The sequence below is a fragment of the Helicoverpa zea genome, chromosome 3 (assembly GCF_022581195.2).
Source record: "Helicoverpa zea isolate HzStark_Cry1AcR chromosome 3, ilHelZeax1.1, whole genome shotgun sequence".
Lineage (NCBI taxonomy): Eukaryota > Metazoa > Arthropoda > Insecta > Lepidoptera > Noctuidae > Helicoverpa > Helicoverpa zea.
The window spans coordinates 14611899-14638013 of NC_061454.1; the positions used below are offsets into that span (position 1 = coordinate 14611899).

The 26115-nt window shown below is 42.8% G+C and overlaps 1 protein-coding gene across 1 annotated transcript; it reads left to right on the forward strand.

Moving 5' to 3' along the window:
* The first annotated feature begins 1023 nt into the window (after window positions 1-1023).
* On the forward strand, window positions 1024-26115 carry LOC124645677. Its single transcript, XM_047185526.1, has 9 exons — window positions 1024-1409; window positions 8487-8536; window positions 10921-10982; window positions 11895-12375; window positions 13852-14887; window positions 22228-22703; window positions 22847-24016; window positions 25612-25798; window positions 25871-26115. The coding sequence occupies exons 2-9, from the start codon at window positions 8523-8525 to the stop codon at window positions 25973-25975; spliced, it is 3531 nt and encodes a 1176-aa protein (XP_047041482.1). The 5' UTR covers window positions 1024-1409; window positions 8487-8522; the 3' UTR covers window positions 25976-26115.

Here is a 26115-nt window from a genome sequence, read left to right on the forward strand (position 1 = left end):
ATGATTCCCCTTCCGCTGTCAATCCCGCAGCCCCGGCGGGGGCAGGCCTCAAGACAAGATGCTCATGGATAACAAATTCCATTGCTTCACCATGATCATTAGTGCGGTCAACGTCAAAAATTGCCGAAAGAATCAATAATTAAATGTAAAGCTGACCGCACATTGTGTACAGAGTTAGTGTATATTATGCCTTCACGGTTATGTGATGCTATAGATAAGTGTTCAAAACAGATTTACATAATGAACGTCTCATACACACATTATTTTGTAATATAATTCAGAAAAATAGGTGAATAGTCAAAAATATCATTTCTATAAAAAAGATAGACGGCTTATAAAAACAATTTTATTTTGTGATGCAGAACGCAGGTGGAGCAATACATATCGCGCTAGAAGCCGATGTCGCAAACTAGGTTACTGTTGTTTGTGTGTAGTTTGTCGCCCACTTCGCGAAACACACATCTTTATGAAAAATATATTTTGAAAAGCCTAAACAGGTAGGTGCGCATCAGCACAGCACGCTTACAACGTGTTGGGCTTGTACGTAGTGATGTACTATCAAGAAACACCAGTGAAGTAGGCCAAAAAGAATTTTTAATTGTTCTTTTAAAAAGCGACTGCTTAATAAGATAGAAGCAAGATGAACAATTGCAGTTGGAGAGAGTAACTGATGTTTAGTTTTGTGCCCGTGTGCAATCATTTTCGGCCACTTTTTCTGGATTTTTACTGCTAATCTATGGGTATACTTAGATTTATGGTTAATTAAAATATTTTTTACGCAAGTATTCTGAAATCTGCCTCCCCCCCCCCTCCTCACGCCACATCACTGATGAAACAGTTTATCTACATCTACGGGGTCCCCTAACTGTGTTTTACCATCTTTATGACGATTTTGTAGGTACCGATTGTAGAGCTGCCTTTCCTTTTACAATGAAGTAAGAAAACTGAGGAAGAGCCGAGAGAGCGGCCCCAAATGAAGTCCGTGTGGAGAGGGCGCACCGCGGCGGCGCGCGCGCCAGTCCGGCCGCGGCGGCTCCGCAGCGCGCCCGCATGCCTCGCCGAGTCCGAGCGCCCGCGCGACGCGCCCTCTCTCCGATGTGGATTCAGTGCTTTTGTCGTCCGCACCACCTCACTCACTTTAAGCGGACTACCTGATATTTATCGTACAATTGAGCCCATATCCTTATTAGTGCAGTGCCGACCGAGAGCCAAAGTTGTTCGTGGTCTCCCAGCAATTTCAGTCAGTTTGTGGCAAAGCTGCTCACTAGATAGCTTATGTAGCTGACAGTGCCGTCCAGCGAGGACTACTCGAGGAGCAAGCAGAGCTCTCGAGCTCCATGAGCTCGTTGGTCTGCCACCGCCACATCCAGTAAAAGTACCAGCGTCGGCAGTCTACTGTCGACTTATATGTAAGTTTGGACAACATGGGATTCTCTCGAAAGTTATTGCGTATCTCGCAGCAGTCGCTTGTTGTAAGGCCCGATAGATTAAATGATTAGACCTAAGCTATGATAGGTACAGCGTATGTCCATTACTGTCCATGAGAAGCTCTTTGGTATAATAATCACTCCAGTTACATACTGTACATAGCTATACGTAGCTAGAGAATAGACAACATAAAGCATGACTGCCGATATACTGATACGTCACTATAGGAAGCTGACGTTCAAGAGACTGATGAGTGGCCAGTGGGGACGACCTGGTGACGGCGACCAGCCCTGACGCTGTGCGACGTGTGCACTAGCCACCGTCCACAACCGTCTGTCATAGATACTCATACATATCTACACTCACTGGCACAATTAACCGCCCACCTTGTATTTCTTGCAGTTTTCAATAATCGTCAAATTTTGACCACATTTGATGGACGTTACGTTAAAAGCATTCATTAGGGATAAATAAAATCACAAAAGTTTTGAAATAAACAGTTTATTTAAAAAAAAATGCCAATGATCGATTTATCAAAAATTTTTCATAAAAATGTCATGAGCTTAATTTCCTGTCCTGATGTGATGTCCTGAATATCTGACTGAGGGATATTGTGCCAGTCCTCTACCGCAGCCGTCTTGAGCTCTCCTAAGATCGTAGGGGCTGGTACTCTTGCTCGAACACGTCTTTTTAGGTTATCCCAAATATGCTCGATTGGGTTAAGATCGGGACTGCGTGCGGGCCATGGCAAAACTTGAATCCCGACCTCATCGAGGTATTGAGTGACGGATCTTGCGGTATGGCATCGAGCATTATCGTGCATTAATCTAAAGTTCTCCCCAATAAATGGTGCAAAAGGTACGACGTGGTCTTGTAAGACTTCCTCCACGTATCTTCGAGCATTTACACTGCCTCTATCAAACACCACAAGATCGGTACGAGCTTCGTAAGTGATTCCTCCCCAAACCATTATGGACCCTCCCTGATAACCCACGGTTTCGATTATTGCGCATGGAGCAAACTGTTCATTTTGGCGCCTGTATACACGCTGACGTCCATCTGGACCTCTTAAGGCTATTCTGCTCTCATCTGAAAACAGTACGTTCTTCCATTCCTCCATAGTCCAGTCAGCATATTCTCGCGCAAAGGCAAGTCTAGCTCTACGATGCTGTGGAAGCAGTTGTGGAGCACGAGCTGGACGAAAAGCCCTCAGATTCCTTTCAGCCAGTCTTCTTCTAATGGCACGTTCACTCACACTAACATTTCTCACCTCAAAAAGACGTGCACGCACTTCAGTAGCGGTGGAAAAGCGATTTCTCAGGACGTTACTGACAATAAAGCGGTCATTCCGAGCTGAAGTGCACCGATGTCGACCTTGACCTGGCTTCCTCGTGTATGAACCAGTCTCCCGAAAACGTCTGATGGCATTTCGTACCGTAGTTCGAGGTACACCAAGCGTACGAGCGATGCGACGTTGGCTATACCCAGCGTCAGCTAAAGCCACTGCCCTAGTAGCACCAGTTGCATCGAGTGGCATTTTTTTCAGTCACAAAGAATAATCAAGCACTAAAAACTCAAATTAAACAATATTCGCACACGAGGATAGAAAAGAACAAGAAATGTAAACAAGGTAACGTAACTGCAACAATGTCAAGCTGCGACTAAATTCCAAAAAACGCTTTAGTGACACAAGTTTATGAATCGAAATAAGGGTATTAAGTGTTTAGTTTGTTGCTAAAGTACCCACTTAACAAAAAACAAAACAGTAGATAAGCCACAGTTAACATCAACAAACAGGGTCACCAAAAATATAGGTGGGCGGTTAATTGTGCCAGTGAGTGTATATTCAGATAAGGCCGGCAATACACGGACCGCTTGAAGCAGTCAGAGTCGACAGCTTGGATTATATCTCTGACTGCTTCAAGCGGTCCGTGTATTGCCGGCCTAATAGTTTGGAAGTTTTGTGTTCACCGTGTTTAGAAAGCAACGCTAAGAGTTGATGTCACTGAATTTGCTCCTTAATGTAGACACGGTGGTCTCGTAGGGCACAGCGTAGACTCAGCGTAGATCATTACAATACAAATGATTCAATTGGCCATAGTTATCGAGCAGTGGAACAAAATGGTGACTCGTCTCGCAAATCACTTCAAAAACCTTCCTGCTGACAAGTTTCACAAAAAATCATCACAACGGCACAAAATATCCCATTGATTGCAGCCTGCTGGTTAAAGAACTCTTCAATTGTACGTTTCTATTTATCTATGCATAATTCTTGACTAACCACGTCATTTGAATGTCATTCCTTGGTTAAAAGAAGATGGATCAAAATTGCCCCACGTCCTATAACAATGTTACATATCTCAAAAAAAAGAAAAAAATGTTTAAAAAAAATATGGCATACTCTCTAAATTATTTTTTTATACGAAAAAAATGCTTTTAAAATTGTTCAGGCGCTATATCGTTCATAGGACTATTTATGGACTATTTTATCAAATTATGTTTTTGTTTGATACGGTATACCTCACAGGTGGTCCCATAATCATCAGGTCAGGATCTGATGATGGAAACCCTGAGAAATCCAGGGCAACTTTTGAAAGTTGTAGGCATACGCAGGATAAAAACTTGACTTTAAGGTGTATGTCTTATAACAATATGCAAAAGTAAAGGTTTGGAGCTGACCTGATGATGGAGACGAAAGATGGTCGAGGGAACCCGACAACTGAATATGTGAACTTCCTCGTTTTTGGGCTTATATTATTCGTTATCATCAGATCCTGACCTGATGTTTATGGGACCACCTGTGAGGTATACCCTATCAAACAAAAAAATAATTTAGTAAAACAGTCCTTTGAACGATGTTTTCATAACAGCGCCTGAACAATTTTTAAAGCATTTTTTTCTTATGAAGGTATAAAAAATAATAATTAGAGAGTATGCCATATTTTTTTTTACATTTTTATAATTTTTTTGAGATACGTCACATTGTTATAGGACGCGGGGCAATTTTGTATGGATTGTGATCCGTCTTCTTTGACATGAAAATTCATTTGCAAGTAGCAACCACCCTCATTGTGTATGAAAATATTGCATGCCTGCATTGTCTACGACTAACATGGGCTATATTTTATTGGAGAAAAAATAAGGGTCAGTAAGGTATTTGGCATTTTCGGACCCAAGGCGTAAAAAATAACCAAAAAAGTTCCTTATTTGGCATAATCAGTATAAAATATTTAATAAAAGATAGAAAGAAGAACCATACGTACCATATACCTACCTATATGTAGATTTTGAAAATGTCTACAAAGAAGACCGGGACACACTTTAGCTATTAATTTCGAGTTAAGCAGACAGTTTTTTTTTTTTAATCCTGAATTTTTTTAGGGCTTCGCATTTAATTTACACAATATGTCATTACTCCTTATCAAAATAAACTATTTTGTCACATGTTACTGTTTATGTAGATAATATGTATTGGGAAATAATAAGTGTAGCCACAAAATTATTTATTGGACACATGATTAAACTTCTAATTTTATAACTAAGCAACGGGGAAATGACATAGCCTCTAATAAACTAATTCGTCTTTTTTATACCGCCAACTACTAGAAAGCTTCAATAAAAGATCATCAATTATTGTAACTTGTCCTTCTTATTTATACATTGTCATCTAAATTACTAACTCGGCCTCATTTTTCCAAAAACGAGCCAAGAAAAACGAGATCAACGTTTTTGATGGTAGAATTTAATTTGGAATCATTTTATTTAGCACATTGCCATTTATAACCTTCAATTAAAAACATTGTATTAAAAATTGAAGTTAGTGACGAAAATGAATCGCTGCAAAACCGACTCCACGTAGTCTTGTCTGCCCTGCCCCTAGAGTGCAATTCAAAACCGCGTAGGCGCGGAGGGGCGAGGCGGCCCGCGAGCTGAGGCGCAGGTAGTGTCAGTGCTCGCCGCCGCGGCTGAGGCTGGCCGGCGGAGCCGGCCAGCAAGCCGAAGCTGCGGTGGTGAGCGTAAAAACCATCTGCGACGATAAGCTCGCATGGAACCGCCGGAGCCCCGCAGCGCCGGAGCCGTGACAGAAGCCATGCTTGCTGCATGTTGCATGCTTACTTCCATGCTGGGTCAATTAATATGGGATGTGTTATATTTTAAACAAAAAACTCAGTAGGTACGAGTTAAAAAATTAGAAGGTAAATAAATATTTTTATGATGTCATTTAATAGTATTTAAGAAGTTTACTGTTAGAATGCATGCTACAAATTTAGATGCAAAAAAATAACCATCATGCTGAGTTGTATTTAGAGTGGAAGATACCTCGTGGCTAAGATAGTATTATTTAGATGCTCGACGCTTTATTAATTGTGGCTGACTTAGTAATTTAGAAGGCAACATACATTTTTGGGGGCGAATAATGATATTAAAAAGAAGCCTGTTTAATTAGCACCCATATGTATTTAGTCTTTAATTAATGGAAAGCTATAGAAAAATAAATATAATACTATTTTCCGCAGCCCGTGGCGATAAAATAAATGCGAAAGTCTGTTTATCTGGCTGTTTGTCGGCTAAAATGCTGAATTTACTTTTGTCTACTTGAACACATGGGATCAAACTTAGGCTTCTTGTAGTGGTATTCGACTTCCACGCAGGCGGAGCCGCTTGGGATCGCTCTAGTACAAAATAAAGTTTGCAGTATTTTGATTCTGAAGGCAACAAAAAAACTAAATCGTCCCATTAACTAGATTCCTCCTATTAGAACAAGTAATGGGGGCTGGGCAAGGTCCGATAAAGAGAAGGCTACAATCTTTGCGGAACACTTAAGCAAGGTATTCAAATCCATATCGAGACCGGAGCATACTGCGAATATAAAAAGATACCTGGAAAGTGCTGAGCAATTGTGTTTCCCGTTAAAACATACGAGCCCTGCTGAAGTGCTTAGTGAAATAACACACCTCAAGGATGGAAAATCATAGCATTGATAACGTTCTTTTAAAAAAACTGCCCAAAAAAGGGTATAGTGGCAGTTGTCAACATTTTCAATGCCTGCCTCAAGCTAAACCACTTCCCGGGACAATGGAAGATAGCTTAGGTGATTATGCTACCTAAGCCCGATAAATCGCCTATTGAAGTTACTTCGTACCGACCTATAAGCCTGTTACCATTACTTGGCAAAATATTCGAAAAGATTATACTGAACAGGATGAAGCTATACTTAGATGACATCATTCCAAATCATCAATTTGGCTTTAGAGAGAATCACGGAACGATTGAGCAAATCCACCGAATCGTCAATGTTATAAGTAGAGCACTGGAGGACAAGAGATATTGTTCAGCGGTCTTTTTGGATATCAGTAAGGCTTTTGATAAAGTGTGGCATGTAGGCTTGTTGTATAAAGTCAAGAAGCTGCTTCCTCACTCATTCTTCCACATAATCAAGTCTTATCTCAGTAAACGATGTTTCGAGGTCAAGTTTCACGACGAACCTTCCACCCTACATGAAATTAAATCAGGAGTTCCACAGGGAAGCATACTTGGTCCAGTACTCTACATTTTATACACTGCCGACCTACCAACAACAAGTAAAACTACGGTTGCAACATATTATGCAAACGACACAGCATTGTTATCCATACACATGGACCCAGTAACTGCATCAGAACAATTGCAACAGCACATCAATGAAGTAGAGAAGTGGCTCAAAGTTTGGAGAATCCATGCAAACCAAAGCGAGTCAATCCATGTAACCTTTACTCTCAGGAGAGACACATGCCCTCCAGCCACACTTAATAACCAACAAATCCCTCAAGATAATAACGCAAAATATTTGGGTATGCACTTAGACAGAGGGCTGACATAACGGAAACACATTTGGACAAAGAGAAAACAATTAGATTTAAAATTGCGTAACATGTATTGGTTAATAGGACGCCACTCGAAAATGACCACCCAGAGTAAGCTGACTGTATTATAAATCCATTCTAAAACCTATTTGGACTTACGGCATCCAGTTATGGGGTACATACAACCAAAAACAGTAACATAGAAATATTAGAAAGATGCCAAACACTGAGAGTCATGTTTAACATCCATTTCTACATCAGTAATAAGACCTCGACCTAAAATTACCAACTGTCAAACAGGAGATAGCAAAGTATAGCCACGTTTATCAGAGAAGAGACACAAAAATGAACTTGCCCTCAGATTGTGTGGAGCAGAAGGCCTTTAACACAAACGATTAAAAAGACACAGCGTTCCAACATTACAGTATAGATTCAACAGGATGGAATGAGATACCAATCTAAGAAGTGCCTTTCCAAGCTATAAACCACAAGCAGATATCGATTTATCAGACAATGTAGTGGCTTATTGTTGTACACAACAGATTGCCGCGAAGCAGAAATAGAAAGAAAAAAAAAGTATTTTGATTCTGCCAACAGCTTTACTTATCAACAGCTTTACTTATCTATCATTTTGCTGTCGATACGTTTTATAGATAAAAAAAGATTTCTTTGTTCTATATTTCTGGACTACATAAGTACATATTTTATTAAATTTGTTTCACCATATTATGAGGCGCTCGTGGGTAAATAACAGTGGTGGGATCAATGCTTGGCGCTAGTTGCTCCGTTTTTCAAAAGGGACGTTAAATTGGTGAGTCTCGGCTGTGCCTGTTACATAGTCAGACAGTCGCTGCATATAACACGGTGTCTACTCAGCTGCTTCGAAGCGCCGCAGCGCCGGAGCCCTAACACAAAACATATCTACTGCAAGTTCCCTTTCTGAGGAACACTAGGTGCCGCAACTGTCACTAGTTCTAGCAGCTATTTACAATTATTATTAACACTAACTATGAATAAATGTCGATTTGTCATTCGATATTCTGTACTTTGGATGTCACTTTTGTAAATTATTAAATTTTAGACTAATTGGTTTTAAATTAATCTAACCATTTGATATTTCAAACTTTCGATTATAAGTACGTCAATTCATTGGATATTTAGATTTCCACGGAGTGCCGATGCCGTGTGACTTACCTCGCATGTCGCTGCTTCCAGGTGCGGCTCCCCGCGCGCCCGCCGCCCGCCACGCTCATGCCACGCCACAGGTCGGTAATGTTAATGTTATTTGTCTACAAATTGTATAAAGCAACACATTCTGACTATAGAGGGCTATCTAGAGTCTAGAGGTATACTCTATACTTAAAATTATAAAGGGAATATTTATTATTTTGGTTTCATTGTACTGAAAAGCTACTTGACCGATTTTGAAAACTCTTTCACCATTAGATAGTAACATTAACAGTAGTTCCTACGGGACGCAAGTGAATCTGAAGGATCACGGCTAGTCGTTGAGTCGTGGAGGGGCGAAACACGCGGGGAGTATAGAGTATAGACAACCACAAGTTGCAATCGTGAAATTAAGGCTACATTTTTTTTCTAACATATTATATCATGGATTTCCGCAAAGTAACGCCTGATTCCACAATTTATTCTAGAGTCTACTTAAAAGTTTTATATTATCAGTCCTGTGTCCTTTCAGTATTTTGTAAAGAAACACAACCTATTGTATATTATAATCGGTAAGGAGTTTCCTAAGGTGTACTTCACCCGAGGAAGCTATAATATACCGCGGAGGAGTTCGATCGATTCTCTGTCGTCTCCAGTGATACCAAATATCTCATACCTATACTTATTGTAAGTAGTTCAAAGCTGAAACTCAATATGTTAAGGCTGATAAATCAGCACTTTTAGGATGTAAAAACAAAAGTAGGTACAAGTTCCGAGAGTTGACCACGATTTTTCATGAACATATAATTTTCTGTTCTTTTCGCAAGAAAGATAGAAGCTTTTAATAGTTTGTTAAATTGGTTTAGAAACTGTTATCTCCCGGGGAATCAGATATCAAGCATTCTCGCTGTACGCAGGCTCGTCACTGCAGCCTGTGGTGCTATTTTTCTTCTTTTTAAACCGTTTAAATAAAACTTTTTCTAAAAATTTTTTGTGCTTTTAATTTTTATCGCATGATGTAGAATACAGTGTATTTTGATAGAAATCTTGAGCCCAGTCTGCTCTGCTGTCGTTTTTGACTGAATTTGCCATTCTGAATTGTCCTTAGTTAGTTGTGTTCACATCACAGCAGCCTGAATAGCATGAGCTAAGAAGGCATTAGTGACAGGTGTGTTGACGCTGGGTAATATAGCTGGGTTGTTTACCAGCGCGCGCGCACTGCTCGGCACGTGCACTGTCCGCTGCATTCGAAACCGCGGTACCTCGCGGCTGGGCCTCAGCGCGCGTGCAACTATTGTTGCATTCGCTCACACCCGTGTTATTGGGAACTGACCGTCCGGCCGTCCACACGTTACGAGCGTTTGCCTCCAGTCTGATTTATTGCTAACGTTTTAGGCACTTTATGTCAATGTCGCAGTCATCCGGTTCGCTTTGCTATTTGCTTGAACGACTAGGGCGTTCATTTAATTACTACATTTAATTGAATAAAAAAAGCACAACTCATCAACGTCTTAACTTAATTTAGCTAAGTCGTTGAATGGAATACAGCCTATTTTATGAAGTTAGTTTTCTACTTTCCAATCAAATTTTGTCTTTAAAAGTTGCCGGCGTGGCGGTGGCGTAATAATAGGCAAACCCATGCCATGTCACACTATGTAATACAAAAAGATCGAGCTGTTTGACTGTTTTATTTATTAATGACTGTTTTATTTATTTATTTGTTCATTTATTACAGGCAACAAGGGCCCATAAAAATATAAATATACATATATCGTACTTAACAATACTTATACTTACACCAAAGTATCCTTATCAATATATGTACAAGTACAAGACTATACATCTCTAAAAAACTTAAACATACTATAAATAGGTGTATAACAAACATTCCTATGGTCAATCTAGCGCCGGAGTGAGAAAAAAATAAACTAAAAATCATCTAACTACTTTTGGCCTTACTACAAAAACTTTAAACCCTGTTTTACACTTGTCTAATAAAATTTTGGCTGCAAAATGAACCATATGTCAACGTCATAATTTGACATTTTTTTAGACAAGGCATAAACTGACGTTTAAAAGTTTTTGTGGTAAGACGGTTTATGTCCATGCTGTTCATATAAACGTTCGGCCAAGATATTCAATTAAATTATGTAGTAATCATAGATAATACATATAATGTAGTAAATCAACGAACAGTCATTCTAATAGCAAATTCAACCGGATGACAGCGACATCAATACTTTGCCACGAACACAGGGACGACTATGTGCAGCCCTTTTTATCGTTCTACTGATGGGCACAGGCCTCCTCTCACATGGAGAAGGATTGAGCGTTAATCTACCTTAATACCTGAGGACTATGTTATCCATTGTTAAATCCGTAATATTGTCACAAAGCACAAACAACAAACAGAAATCGTACGCACAGAAGAGTGGCGACCGCTGCGTTTGTTTTGACGAGAACGTTATTATGATATTTGCAGGTGGTGGGTAGCAGTGACGTGCGGCGTGCTCGCTGCGTGCGCGCTGCTGCCGCTCGCCGCAGGTACTCAGCGGCCCAGCCCGGCTGACACAATCATTATTTTCGACATTAAATGCACAAATTATATAAACTAGCATTTTCCCACGGTTTCTACACTCTGACAATAACTACCCACTGCGCATAGTAAAATATTATGTTTTCTGGTCATTTTAGTACACATGTTTCAAAGTATGTACCTACTTACTGCAATAATTATTGCTGCAATAAAATTATATTTTATTAGTATATTAGATCTCCTGGGATAGGTATTCAGATAATAAATCTGACTGACTCTTTTTCTCCTTTTAATCAATTTGTATGCCCTATTTTTTTTTTTGATTGTTGAAGACAAAAACATTTCGTTATACGACATGAAAATTATATGACATCCCTAGGTCAGCGCCATCTAGTCATCAGCTAGGAAAATGAAATAAGAAAATCCCTCATTCACATGGCTTTTCTTCATTGCCACAACGCGATACGCGATCAAATATGACGTCGGCCACGACATTCGCCATGTGGATGTTTTACAGTGATCAAAACGCGTTACGATTGTAAGCTATTTTTCCGCTCACTGAGCGTTTTCGATCTTAGAGTCACATCTACCTATGTAGTTATGGAGATGTGAAATTTTGAGGTCCTTGAGTAGAGTAATTTCGTTTCTACAGTACGACGTCCGACATAACTTTTGAATCAATAGGTAGTCCCATGACAAAATCATTGTCAAAGTCAAAGTCAAAGTCAAAATCGTTTATTGAAAATAGGCTAGATTCTAGCACTTTTTCACGTCAAAAAATACAAAATGACAGCACACACACCACAACACAGCTGTCTATTACAATTTAATTATAATTAAATTACATTACATTGTCGAAGATTTTGAAGGAACAAAATAGTACGGTCTGCAGCGTACTGTATGTGATATTGTGACGGCAGGTGAGGGTGACGAGGCGGACAGCGTGGTGACGGTGATGGCGGTGACGCTGGACGGGTCGGGCGAGGCGGCGCGCGCGCTCGCGGCGCTGGCGGTGGCGGCGCTGGCGGCGCGCGGCGTGCGCGGCGTGGCCGTGCCCGCGCCCGACGCGTGCGGCCCGGCGGGCGCAGGCCCGGCGGCGCAGGCGTGCCGCTACGCCGTGCTGCGCTCGCTGGTGGTGGCGGGCACGCGCGTGGCGCTGCTGCCGGCGCCGGCCGCGCACCCGCCGCACCCGCTCAAGCTGCGCGACGCGGGCCTGATGGACCTCGGCGACGCCGTGCCTCCCTCGCGCCTCGCCTGCCACGCCTCGCCGGCCGCCTCGCCTGCTGCCTCCGGCTCGCCGCGCTCTCTGCTCGATTTCACAGATGAGTCGGTAGCGCGGTCATACTACTTGTCATCAGAAGACCTCGATTCTGAGCTTCGGGTGACGGACGACGCAGACTGGTGAGTGCCTATCGTGTGAGTAGTGGTGCACGAAATACTTACGGAAAACCTGCCAAGTGTACTTTGAACTCGCTCAAGAAGAGTAATAAGCACACTGCAGACTAAACAGTGGGTCGACAGTTGACCGACAGATGATTAGCAATTTTTTTTTACCTAAAATCAGTATAATTTTCAGTCGATCAGATACCGGCTAAATAACTGCCCTTTTTATAATGTGCGTACCTACTACCGTATATCTTCATACTGATCTGTGAGCCCAAACAAACAATCGGCCGAATAAAAACCTACAGTGGTCAGGTACTCCAAGAGTTCTGAATCTATTAAACCCCCTAAAGTATTTATCATTCTCAACTATACAAGCTGTTGATTTGCATCCGTGCCATATTCAAGGAGGTAATTATGCTAAAGATTCTCGACCCAAATCAATAAAAAAATTGGTACGTAATTTTTTTTCTTTAATTTTTTTTCGGAATTCCGTAAATGTCATCTAGCCTTATTTAAACTTGGCGCGTATGTTACTGGCGTTAAAACCGTGCTGCACCCTCACACAAACGCAAACACAAAGCATACGCAACGATCACTCATAAATTTCATTCATAAAATTGGATTACTTCGGAAATACCACGACATTACAATGACAAAAAAAGCAGTGCATATTAGTTATTTCCCATCTACTGTAATTCCAATCGATTATTTACGTATTGTATGTCCTCCTCCTGAACTATGGCACAAATGCAAATCAACACCTTGTATTGAGTTCGGCTTCCAGTCTAACCGGGTTCAGCTGAGTACCAGAGCTTTACACGAAGCGACTGCCTATCTGAACTCCTCAACCCAGTTATACGGGCAACCTAATAACCCTTGGTTAGACTGGTGTCAGACCTACTGGCTTCTGACTACCCGTAACGACTGTCAAGGAAGTTCAATGATGGCCGGGATCTACAGTTTAACGTGCCATCCGAAACACTGTCAGTGGTGTCTAACTAAGATATACTAAGAAAGTATACCTATACCAACTTAGAAAAGTTGCTTTGGTATTTGCCCGACTTGGAATCGAACCCTTGCCCTCATACTTGAGAGGTTGAACCCCTTAAAATAAACTTATGTACTTACTAGCTTTTGCCCGCGACTTCGTTCGCGTGGAATAGTGACTTCCGGCAGATTTTTGGTTTTACCCACATAGTTCCCGATCTCGCGGGATTTTTGAGAAGTTCCCGGTCCCGCAGGATTTTTGGGATAAAAACTATCCTATGTCCTTTCTCAAGTTTCAAACTATGTCTGTACCAAATTTCACACAAATCGGTTCAGTAGTTTAGGCGTGAAGAAAAGACAGACAGACAGACAGAAAGACAGACAGACAGACAGACAGAGTTACTTTCGCATTTATAATATTAGTTTGGATACCTTACCTGAAGGCTTCAATTATGAACACCGGTGGATCAAGTTAGCAACCGGTCTGTGCTTATGTGTCGCCAGGTCTTCCTGCTCGGCATCCAATTGCTCGAGCGCTTTGCTGGAGCCCGAGTGGTGCTCGCAGGGCAGGGCGTGCGCCACGCTGCTGACGGACGCGGCGAGCTCGGCGCGCGAGCTGGCGGGCGCGGCGCGGGCGGCGCGGCTGCGCGTGCGCGTGCGGCGCGTGGGCGCGCGGCTGGCGGCGCTGGCGGCGCGGCTGCGGCGCCCGCTGCTGCTGTGCTCGCGCGACCTGCCGCGCAAAGCGCTGCCGTCGCGCTACGCCGCGCTCGCCCCGCCGCCTTGTGATACATTTCAAGACATTTGTGCATTTGATCCCTTCCGACTTTTAAAAATAGTGAACGAACGCGAATTACACTTACCCAGCGCCATTAGCGTTCTGGGTCGGCTGCAGCTTAACGAAACGGAGTTGCAAGATTTCATTGAGCAATATCGCACCGCACCAGAGGCGGCCGCGGCCGCGGTGCTGGCGCGGCACAGTCACTGGGTCGGCCCGCCAAGGGAGGCTCGCACCGCCGTCATGATCCCCACGGGCACACATCGGGAGTCGTTCGACGCCAGTGCGCTCCGGGCGGCGGCTCAGCTCGCAGAAGAGGACTCGAACGCCACGGAAACTGTCAGCTTTAAAGTGGAATTACTGTATGACCGGTGCGCGTCTACATTGGCATTCAAGTACCTGACCGACGCTCTGGGCGCGGAGTTCGGCGCTCTGTCGGCCATCGCGGGCCCGGCGTGCGGCGCCGCCTTCGCCGACGTGGCGCGCCAGAGCCCCACGCTGTCCATGCCGGTGCTGGGCTACACGCCGCAAGCGCCGCCGCCGGCGCCCGCCGCGCCCTTCGCGCTGCTGGCGGCCGGCGACGCGCGCCAGCACACTGCCGCGTGGGCCGCGGTGGCCGCACACATGGGCTGGCGCCGCCTGGCCGTGCTCAGCGAGCTGGCCACGCGCGCCGCGCTCGACGTGGCGGACCTGGCTGCCGACGTCATTCTGCACGTCGAGCTGCCGGCCGACAGCGACGATGTCGACCTTGACAAGATCTCACAGGTAAGTACCTACTCTACATATCAGGTTGAGAGTTCCGAAACACAATGTAAAGAAACACCAATCCGTTCCTACATATTTTGAAAAAACCCTAACTTTCTTGGAGGAGTAGGGGAACAAACTTGCTGTCAACTTGAGTTCCGTACATCATCTATTCTAAGTGAAATCCAAAGTTTCGTAAAATATGTGCATATCAAGTATACCTAGTAGTAAGTATTTAACAGCACGCGCACACAAAAAAGATTTGAAATGAAATGAAATGAAATGAAATCGTTTATTTTGCAAGTTGGACATTACATCACTTTTACACGTCATTTTAAGAACGCTGAGGTCGGCATTTCCTAACTGACTGATCCCTGAGAAGAAACGCCGAAACAAACTCAAGGGTCATAGTCTCTTTTAAAGTCCAAACATGTTATAAATCAAGTAATATCATGTGTGAGTGTCACCATGTACGCGGTCTCGAATGGCCTTTTGAGGAAAGAGCCACATCAGGCTGGAGCTGACCAGTCCCAACAGACGGCACGCATGCATCAGTCGTCGTGTAGCTCAAACCATATCTTAGGGAGCTCAACGACCTGTCACACGACGATACCAGATCTGCAGAACATTTGCGTAGGCCATTCAAAAATACTCAAACCCGCCAGACAGTATTTATGTTATAAGAATATATAATGTTTCTCGCATACACGATACTCACATTCACAATAATAATAAAAAAAAATACAATTATAGTATATAAATGTCAATAAACAATGTCATTAATAAAATGTTATCTGATGATAATATATATTTAAATGTCAAAAGTAACAATACACAGGCATTTGAAAAGATATCACTCACTAAGCGAGCAGCTCATTCCCAAGCTTTTTTATCATTTAAATAATCAGATATTTTGTAATATCCTTTTTTCAAAAGTTTGGATTTTATATGATTTTTAAATTTCTTGATAGGCAAATCACGAACCGCTTTGGGAAGTTTATTGTAAAAGCGTATACATTGACCCATGAACGAGTTGCTTACTCTGTGGAGGCGAGTAGCATGTACAGCAAGATTATGTTTATTCCTAGTATTTATGCTATGAACATCTGACATTTGAACAAAGTCAGTTATGTTTTTACGTACGTACATTAAATTTTCAAAAATGTATTGAGAGGCAACAGTCAGAATATTTATTTCTTTGAATTTCTCTCTGAGAGAAACTTTTGGACCCAGATTATAAATGGCTCGAACAGCTCTTTTCTGTAAAATAAATATAGTCTCAACATCCGCACAGTTTCCCCAAAGGAGGATCCCATACGTCATTGAACTATGAAAGTAACTAAAATAAACTATTCTGGCTGTGTCCACATCGGTGATTAGACGGATCTTTTTAATAGCATAGGCGGCGGAACTAAGTTTTCCTGACAGTTTAACAATATGTGGGCCCCATTGGAGTTTGGAATCAACGGTCAAACCAAGAAATACCGTTGACTCAACAGGCTTCAACTCTACTCCATTTAGTTGTACATTAGTTTGTAACTGCCTTACGTTGGGCGTTGAGAATTTAATTAACTTCGTTTTAGACTCATTTAAAAGAAGATTATTGACATTAAACCAATGAACAACCTTAGAGAGTGCATTGTTAACTTCGTCAAAATTGTCGAGTTGGCGCTTGATTTTAAAAACGAGTGAAGTATCATCGGCAAACAACACAATCTTGTGATTATCCCTTATGTGATAAGGGAGGTCATTAATATAAATAAGGAACAAAAAAGGGCCTAGAATTGAACCCTGTGGAACCCCCATGGTGACCGTAGATCCAGAAGACCTCTTACCGTTGACATCTACCTTCTGAATTCTATTATGCAAATAAGAAGTCAGAAGGTCAAGAGCCTTATTTTTGATACCATAGTGGTGAAGTTTCCTGATGAGTATATCATGGTGCACGCAATCAAAAGCCTTGGACAAGTCGCAGAAAATACCGAGCGCATCCTGCGAATCCTCCCAGGCCTCGAATATATTTTTAAGCAATTCCACGCCCGCATCCGTAGTAGAACGACCCTTGGTAAATCCAAATTGTTTAGTGTGCAACAAGTTGTTTCTATTAAAATGGCTCAACAATTGACGTAATATTAACTTCTCAAAAATTTTACTCAAAGTGGGTAAAATTGAAATTGGCCGAAAATTTGATGGATCGGTTGTACTACCAGATTTAAACAATGGAATTACTTTACTAAGTTTCATCAAGTCAGGAAAAACACCAGATGCAACACAAGAGTTAAACACAGTTGCTAAATAAGGTGAAATTATTTCAATTATCGATGAGATTATCTGAACTGACAATCCCCAAAGGTCAGCAGTCTTTTTTACATCGAGATCTTTATACGCTTGAATAATATCCTTAGAGCTAACAACTGAGAATTCAAAACCTTTGTCACATTCCGCAACACAATTTTTTAATATTGTAAAAGCCGAACTGGAAGACGACATAAGAGTTCTGGTTGTTAAAATAGGGATATTGGTGAAAAAATTTTCAAACTCAGATGCTACCTCCAAGTCCGACTTAACGTCTACATTGTTTATTTTTAAGTGGAAGTCTCGATTCCGTACAGTGGATCGGCCTATTTCTGAATTGATTATATTCCACGTAGTTTTTATTTTATTACCAGAAGCTTTTATTTTCGGTTTTATGTGTATTGATTTAGCGGAGGTGCAGGCTCTTTTAAATATTTTTGAATAGTTTTTAACATACTGTTTAAATGTTTCATCTTGATTGAATGATCTTTCATAGTATAATTCAAATAACTTCTGTCTACTTTTGTAAATACCCGGCGTTGCCCAATCACTAAATGTTACCTGATCACAAACAGATATGGACTTAGTAGTAAAAACTTTTTTAAATTCACAATTAATTAAGTTGAATAAAAGGGTGTAAGCTTGATCAGGATTATCATGATAGGGCAATTCAGGCAGTTTTTCAATCAAGTTATTTTTAAAATGTTCCAACCGATGTTTGTTTACAGGAATAAAACTTACATTTTTTCTCTGAGCTCTGATAGTTTTCATGGGAAAGGTAACTAATTGACCAGAGTGATCAGAATCTAACACATTTAAAATATGTTTGTTTAAAGGTTTTAAGTTTGTAAAAATGTTATCTATACATGTAGCACTAGTGCTAGTTATTCTAGTCGGCTCGAGAAATGTACTGTACAAGTTGTATGATTGAAACAGAGTTATAAAATTATTAACAATAGCAGTATTTTCCAGTATATTAATATTGAAGTCTCCACAGACGACAACTGTTTTATTATTGTTAGAAATTTTGAATAATACATCTTCCAGATGCTTCTCAAAAATTGTATATGTTGCACATGGGGGCCTGTATACACTCATTACAATGAACTGCTCAAGCTCAACGCATGATATCTCAATTACTCGCTCAACAGAAAGGTTCACAATATCCTTCCGTTCTTTGAATTTAATAGTATTGCGAAGAATTATTAGAGAACCACCACGTATTATATTTACTCTGCTGTACGAGCTGCCTACACAATGGTTCTTGAAGCTAAACATGAACTGATGCTCTTTAAGCCAATGCTCAGTTAAACATAAAATATCTATATTATTACAGTTCATGAACAACTCCAATTCCAATTCTTTACCAATCAAACCTTGAATATTTTGATGGAATATATTCAGATTGTGTTTGTTTCTAGTATTTATACTCAAAGGGTTTGATGGATTAGAAGTAACAACATTATTTGTGGTATTTACATTTGAACATATAATTGCATTTATGTCACAATTCAAAATAATTGATTGACTGCTAGAGATTGGCTCTATTGTCTGGTGGTGGAGTTTAAATCACTTGGAACTAATTCCAAGTTCTGTGAAAAAAATAAACTAGACTGCTCAATAGGAGCAGTATCGTTAGCCAAGCATTTGGCTTTGTTCAAAATACAATAAAATAGCGATTTTGCTATTTGTCCTTTATAAAAATTACAAATATAATAATTATCATTTGTCATAAAATAATTATTACTAATGAGTACATTAGAGTCAATAAAATTGAATTTTTCAAACTCAAACTCAAACTCAAAATTTTTTATTTCAAATAGGCCTATGAAAGCTCTTTCGAAACGTCAAAGTTAGGTGCACGGTTCCAAAGAGTTGGTCTCATGGAGAAGAACCGGCAAGAAACTCCATGGACACTCTTTTTAAAAGAAAATAAAAATAATTACAGACATACAGTTTTCTAACTAGCCCTGAGAATGTTATACAATCCAAATTGAGCTAAAAATGTATTAATAAATTATACAAAATAATTTTAGTGCAATCTTTACTGGAAAAATAATTTATACAATTCAAAGAAAAAATATATTGGGTAACCAAGTTATTATACAATGCAATTTGGGGTCTTGCTGGCTTGGGCTTGGCTGGTCTGGGCGGAGGCACTCCCGTGCCCGTGGTCGCCGGGGAAGCCACATGTGCAGAGAAAAAGAAAAAAACAATATTAATTTAGCGCCAGGCATCACTGTCATTAATGTAATCCTGAATTTTATAATACGCCTTTTTAATCAAAATGTTTTTAACTACATTCTTAAACTTTTTATCCGTGAGATCAAGGATACATTTAGGTAGCTTGTTATAAAAACGTACACAATTCCCTAAGAACGACTTATTTGTTTTTGTTAGCCTAAACTTGGGAACCACTAATTTATGTTTGTTACGTGTATTTATCTGGTGAATGTCACTTTTAACTGTGAATTTATGGATGTTTTTGCGAACAAACATAATATTTTCAAAAATATACAAGGAAGGTAATGTAAGTATATTAATTTCCTTAAAGAATTCTCTAAGAGATTCGCGAGAGCCCATGCCATAGATCGCTCGGATCGCCCTTTTTTGCAAAACGAAAATTGATTGGACATCAGCCGCTGCCCCCCATAGCAGAATGCCATATGACATCACGCAATGGAAATAGGCGAAGTATACAAGCCTGGCCGTAGCTATATCGGTCAGTTGTCTGATTTTTCTGACTGCCTGATTTTTCATTATCTGATTTTTCATTATACAATGTCATAGTTTGCAATTTAAGATTGCATTTATGTCTATGGTTATTTTCTGTCTGCGACAAGCCCTTGCCATAGGGAAAAGCATATAAAACTATTTTATTTACATTTAATTGCGATAAACACTCAAAGTATTTAATTACTGTTTTAACAGTGGCATTTCCTCTTCTCCCAATTAGTACAACTAAAGTAGTAGTTGGACAGTAACTACTGCTTAATATTTTGTCTAATATTTGTTCATAAGTAGCCTCAGGCATGCAATAGTTTATCACCTGGTCACCTAAATATTGATGTAATTTGTGACACATGTTTTGTCCAATTTCATCACTAAACATTACTATTTTGTTGCAATTATTATTTTCATTTTGTATTAATTTTATTGTTTTTTGTGTGTCGAAGGAAGTACTTTTTTTACAACCATCTAATTTAATACAATGAGAAGATTGATGAGAATCATCTAACCCTGAACAGCCTGGCAGATCTTGTTCACAACCTGGTGTTCGATTGTTTGTCAATGAATTAAACATTTTCTCATTTTCACTACACAGATCTACCAAGCCGTTCATTGCCAGTATGTACTCACCCATTTCTCTTTGTGAGGTTTGATATTTGCATGTAACTGCCATCAATGATTCTTGTAAATGGAGAATCCTTGACTGCAGATCCTGTATATCAACCTCATATTCTTTTCTACTATTGTTGAAATTTAATTGTAATTTTTTACAACTGTTAAATGATTTGTGGTTTTTGGTGAAATTATTTTTGTTACTTTTTATTAATTTTTGAGTCCTTTTAATAAATTTATTTATTTTGACATATTTTTTTTACTTTGTTTTTGCTGCCAATGATTTGCTTTACCTGAGATATTGATGCAAAACTATTGTCAGTAGTCAGGTCAATGGTTACAATTTGAGAACTATTATTCAAGAGTGAGTCAGCAGACCGCACCGGAGTGGTACCAACCAGTTCCTCAAACAGTGCATTGGTTTGCTCTGTCTGAAGTTTCTGGCTGGTACTTTCCATCCTGATAATAGTATCCTGGGCTTCACTCAACCTACACTTCAGTTCAGCGTTGTGTTTGAGAGTTGTGTCAAACTCATCGCTGCACCGGTCAAACTGGTCAACAATGTGTTGGAGCTTATCCCGTTCTTCTGTGATGTTTACAAATTGACAATGTAGTTCTGCCATCTCACTCTTGAGTTTACTATTATTGTTTAAAATTTGAAGTACTTCCTTCTTCAGCAGAAAAATTATAATTTATATGTATAAATGTTTAATTGTAAAATTAGTAGTAAGTTAATTGATCTCATATAATATTGTGATAATAAATAATAGATTAATAGTAGGTAATAATGTTTAAGTAGGTAATAATGTTTGCATGCCGAATGGTAAAATATGGCTGAACTTTATAATTATAAGAACTTTTGTATACCCATATTTGCAAAATAAAAATATTCTATTCTATTCTATTCTATTCTCATTGTCATCCTGTTCCCTCTGTAGAACCCCACACAAATCCTTATATTTCTTAAGTTCCACTAATGTTTGTTGAAGTTTAGCTTCCTCCAAACGTGCAGTGGCTTTCCTGGTCATTATTCTTTCCATTTTGCACAGAAAAAACAATAACTCAGGTGGCTGTTTACGAAAGTATTTTAGTTTGTGTGAGAAACTATTTTCTATGCACTATTATGATGAAAATTATTTTCTCCAGTAATCACTGATGAAGAATAGGAGTTCTCAGTAATAAATAAAGTTGAAAAAACATAGTACTTACAGGATTTCACGATGACAATGCACTTTAATTCAAAACTTTCAAAGATCGTTATACCAAGTTTCGAACTTTGACAGGTCGAGATTTGGTTATTTAGAATTACACAGTAAAAACACAATTATATCACAAAATTTACCGTCCCAGCAATAAGAGTTTATTATTATTGCGAATTAATATTATAAGTTATATAAATAACACTAAAATTATATTTAAATTAAATTAATTATATAATTGGGAGAAGTTTTGTTGACGTCTTGTCAACAGGGTTGCCACAGACTGTGTGTGTGATTTAGTCGGCCTATAGTCGATTTGGGCTCATAAATCAGTATGAAGATGAATGGAGGTACACACGTAACAACAATTAGGTATTCATTCGATAACAGACGGACTAAACAAAAACTTTGATTGAAACATGTTTTTCTAAAAAAAAAATGCCATAAGTAAGTGTGCGCGCAGACTTAATGAAACATCGATTTCAAGTATTTCTGTGTGTTAATGTATATTGTTGTGTCGCGCAGTGGGCTGCGCGTGCAGCGGCGGCGCGCGCGCGCGTGCTGTTCGTGTGCGTGGAGGACGCGCGCGTGGTGCGCGCCGCGCTGTGCGCCGGCCGCGCCGCCGGCCTGCTGCCGCGCGCCGGCGCCGTGTGGCTGCTGCCCGGCGCGCTGCCGCCCGCCTGGCTGCGGCCCGGCGACGCGGACGCGCACAACTGCTCGGCCGCGCAGCTGCGCGAGGCGGCGGCCGCGCACCTGCGCCTGGCGCCGGCCTGGCAGGCGGACTGGGACGCGGCGCTGGCGGCGGGCGCTGTGCACGCGCGGCGCTTCGCCGAGCGCCTGAGCGTGCACAGCGCGCGCGCCGGCGCCGGCCCGCTGGCGCGCCCGCCCGCGCACGCCGCGCTGCTGTACGACGCGCTGGCCATGTGGCACGCCGCGCTGGCGCGCCGCCTGGCCGCGCAGCCCGCCGCGCTCGACGACCTGCACCACCGGGGGATCGCCAGGTACCGAGGCCCTACGTACTTCCTATTTGTAAAATCATGTCCAGGTGACCATTTTGTAAAGTAAGAATCTTACAAAGTGGCATGTAGTTATCATTACAATTCTATTAAAAGATTCATGTATTATGTTTTTGACGCACCCACAGAGCGTTGATAGAAGACGTGACCAAAAACGAGTTCAGCGGGCTGACGGGCAAGTTCGAGTGGAGCGGCGCGGCACGCGTGGACGACCTCGTGCTGCTGCAGAGCGACGGCGACGCGGCGCAACGCGTCGGGCGCTGGCGGCGCGGCTCGGGGCTGGCGCTGGGGCCGGCGGCGCTGCGCTGGCTGACGCCCGACGGCAGCGCGCCCGACGACGGCACGGAGCGCTGCGCACTGCAGGCACTGGCCGACGCGCTGGGCGCCGACTGCCGCACGGCCTTCGTGGCGCTGGGCGCGCTGCTGTTGTGCCTGCTGGTGGCGGCGCTGGCGGCCGCCGCCTGGCACTGCAAGCGTCGTGCTGAGCGCAAGTACCGCCGCCGCTTGGCCGCGCTCGGCCTCACTCGCCTCGACCCGAAGCCTGGCGGCCTAGACCGCTGGGAGATCCCGCGAGAACGCGTCGTCATTAATCGGAAACTCGGCACCGGTGCTTTTGGCACTGTCTACGGAGGTCACGCTCTGCTAGCGGAGGACCGCGGGTGGTCAGCGGTGGCTGTTAAGACGCTGAAGGCGGGTGCGTCCACTGAGGAGAAGTTGGACTTCCTGTCTGAGGCCGAGGCCATGAAGCGGTTCGATCACAAAAACGTGGTGCGGCTGCTGGGAGTAGTGACGAAGACGGAGCCGGTGTGCACGGTGATGGAGTTCATGCTGTACGGCGACCTGAAGAACTACCTGCTGGCGCGGCGCCACCTGGCGGCGGGCGGCGGCGCCGAGGTGTCGGCGGCGCGGCTGACGGCCATGGCGCTGGACGCGGCGCGGGCGCTGTCGTACCTGGCGCAGCTGCGCTACGTGCACCGCGACGTGGCGGCGCGCAACTGCCTGGTGAGCGCGCACCGCGTCGTCAAGCTGGCCGACTTCGGCATGACGCGCCTGGTGTTCGAGAACGACTACTACCGCTTCAGCCGCAAGGGCATGCTGCCGGTGCGCTGGATGGCGCCCGAGAGCCTGGCGCTGGGCGTCTTCTCGCCCGCCTCCGACGTCTGGTCCTTCGGAGTGCTGCTGTATGAGATCGTCACCTTCGGCTCACTGCCATTCCAAGGATTGAGCAACGCGGAGGTGCTCGCCCGCGTCAAAGCCGGCCACACGCTGGAGCTGCCTGCGGGCTTGAAGCCACAGCTGTGAGTTATTCATGTTTAGCGATTTGCTCCGCGAAGACTGTATAGTTCTGAAATCGATAAAATATTAAAAATCCATTTTGGTTCAATAGCCATAACTGTAATCTGTTACATGGGCGTAGCCACACTGGGGCAAGCTGGGGCACTTGCCCCACCCTGGGCCCTGGCTCTGACCAGGTGTCTGATTAAACAATGTTTTTTTTACTAACTCTAACTTACAACATCAACAATCATATGTTCTATCCGCAAGTTATTGCACAAAAAAAATTGTCGACTTTGAAAAAAGCGCGATCAAAACAAAATGCACGCTCGAGTTCCCGAACGTGCGCAGTGCGCGCGTCATTTGAAAGCGAGCGGTATCCGCGGACCACTGGTGGTCCCTGTAGGCATTCCCAGTGGTCCGCGAAGCTTAGCTGCGCGACGTTGCTATACGTTATCTAACTTTATTTTTATCGACTTATCTATGCGAGCGAGGGGGTTTTCGTATGGACGTAAATCGGGTGTGTCGTACCTAGTCCCCCCATTTTACTTTACGTAGTTTTTGGTTTTGAGTCTTAAAAAATAATTAAAATTTCGCGCTCGCTTCGCTCGCGTATCATCATCAGCCTATCGCAGTCCACTGCCGGACATAGGCCTCTCCAAGTGCACGCCACTGAGATCGATTTTCGGCTTCTCGCATCCAGCTCTTACCAGCCGTCTTGCGCAAGTCATCACTCCACCGTGCCTGAGGACGCTCGCGTATTCAGAAACTATATTATTTTTGTATTTGTCAAGAAACAAAAAGTTAAGTACGTTTGGGCTAAATTTTACGTAATATTTGGTTTAAGTCCGATAACAAATTTCGCGCTCGCTTCGCTCGCGTAATCAGAAACTATATACCCTTACTTTTGGCTTTTGTCTTGTGTGTGATTGTTTATTTTCTGTACCCGAAAATATTAACCTCTCAAATTAAGAGATTAACAAGTTTGAGATTAACAGCTCAAGATACAAAAATCGGAGGGCCCCCGCCCTCCCCCGGGGGATAGGTTGACTGCTGCCCCACCCTGAGCCCAAAGCTGGCTCGATGGCGCAATGGTCACCACGCCGAACTGCCGAACCTGAGGTCCCGGGTTCGATACCCGGTTCGGTCGACATTTGTGTGATGAGCATGCTTGTTGGCCCTGGTCTAGGTGTCATAATATCTATATATATAAAAATGAAACCCGCTTTCCGTTGTCACGACATAACATGAAAACGGCTTGACCGATTTAGCTGAAAATTAGAGGGTAGGTAACTTAGACCCTGGAGAAGGTTTTAGGATAGTTTTTGTCACCATCCGGCTACGGGACGCGGGTGAATCCGCGGGCAGTGAAAGCTAGTGTATTTATAAATATGTATATATGTATTGTTATCAGTTGTGTCCAGCACCCATAACACAAGTTAATTAATAACTTACCATGGGACCTGGGGCTAACCGACCGTGTGTGAGAAGGTGTCCCGACATTGTATGATATTGGTGGACCCTGTTTCGACTTGTCTTGTGTGCTATACGCCTTTCAGAGCTCTTGTTGTCTTTTTTACTTTAACTGCGCTAGTATAGAATATACATGTGTCCACAGAGAGGGGCTCATCAAGTCATGCTGGCAGCAGGAGCACAAGGCGCGGCCGAGTGCGGCCGAGGTGGCGGCCTTCCTGGCCGACTCGCCTCGCCTGCTGGCGCCCTGCCTCGACGTGCCTCTGGACGCGCTGCCGCTCGACTTGGACTGCGGCCTCGACCCGTGGCGCGAGTCGCGCGACCGCGCCGAGGTAAGGCACCTGTCCCGGTCCCGGCCGGCTGTGCCGCTCAGGCCGCCGGTGCTAAGTCCGCTGGTGTTGCAGGCGCGGTGGGTGTCGTGGGCGGCGCCGGCGTCGGCCGCCACCGACACCACGTACCTGAGCGCCGACGCGCCGCCGCCGCAGGACACCGACGCCTTCCTGCCGTGACGTCGCGCCTCCCCTCCGGCATCTACCACGCTTGCGTCTTCTCACATTTTTATCGCAAATCATTCCAACAATTTTCTAGTCAAAATGCAGGTATAAATTGTTAATAGGCTATTGTAATTAATTTTAATTATTAATATTGA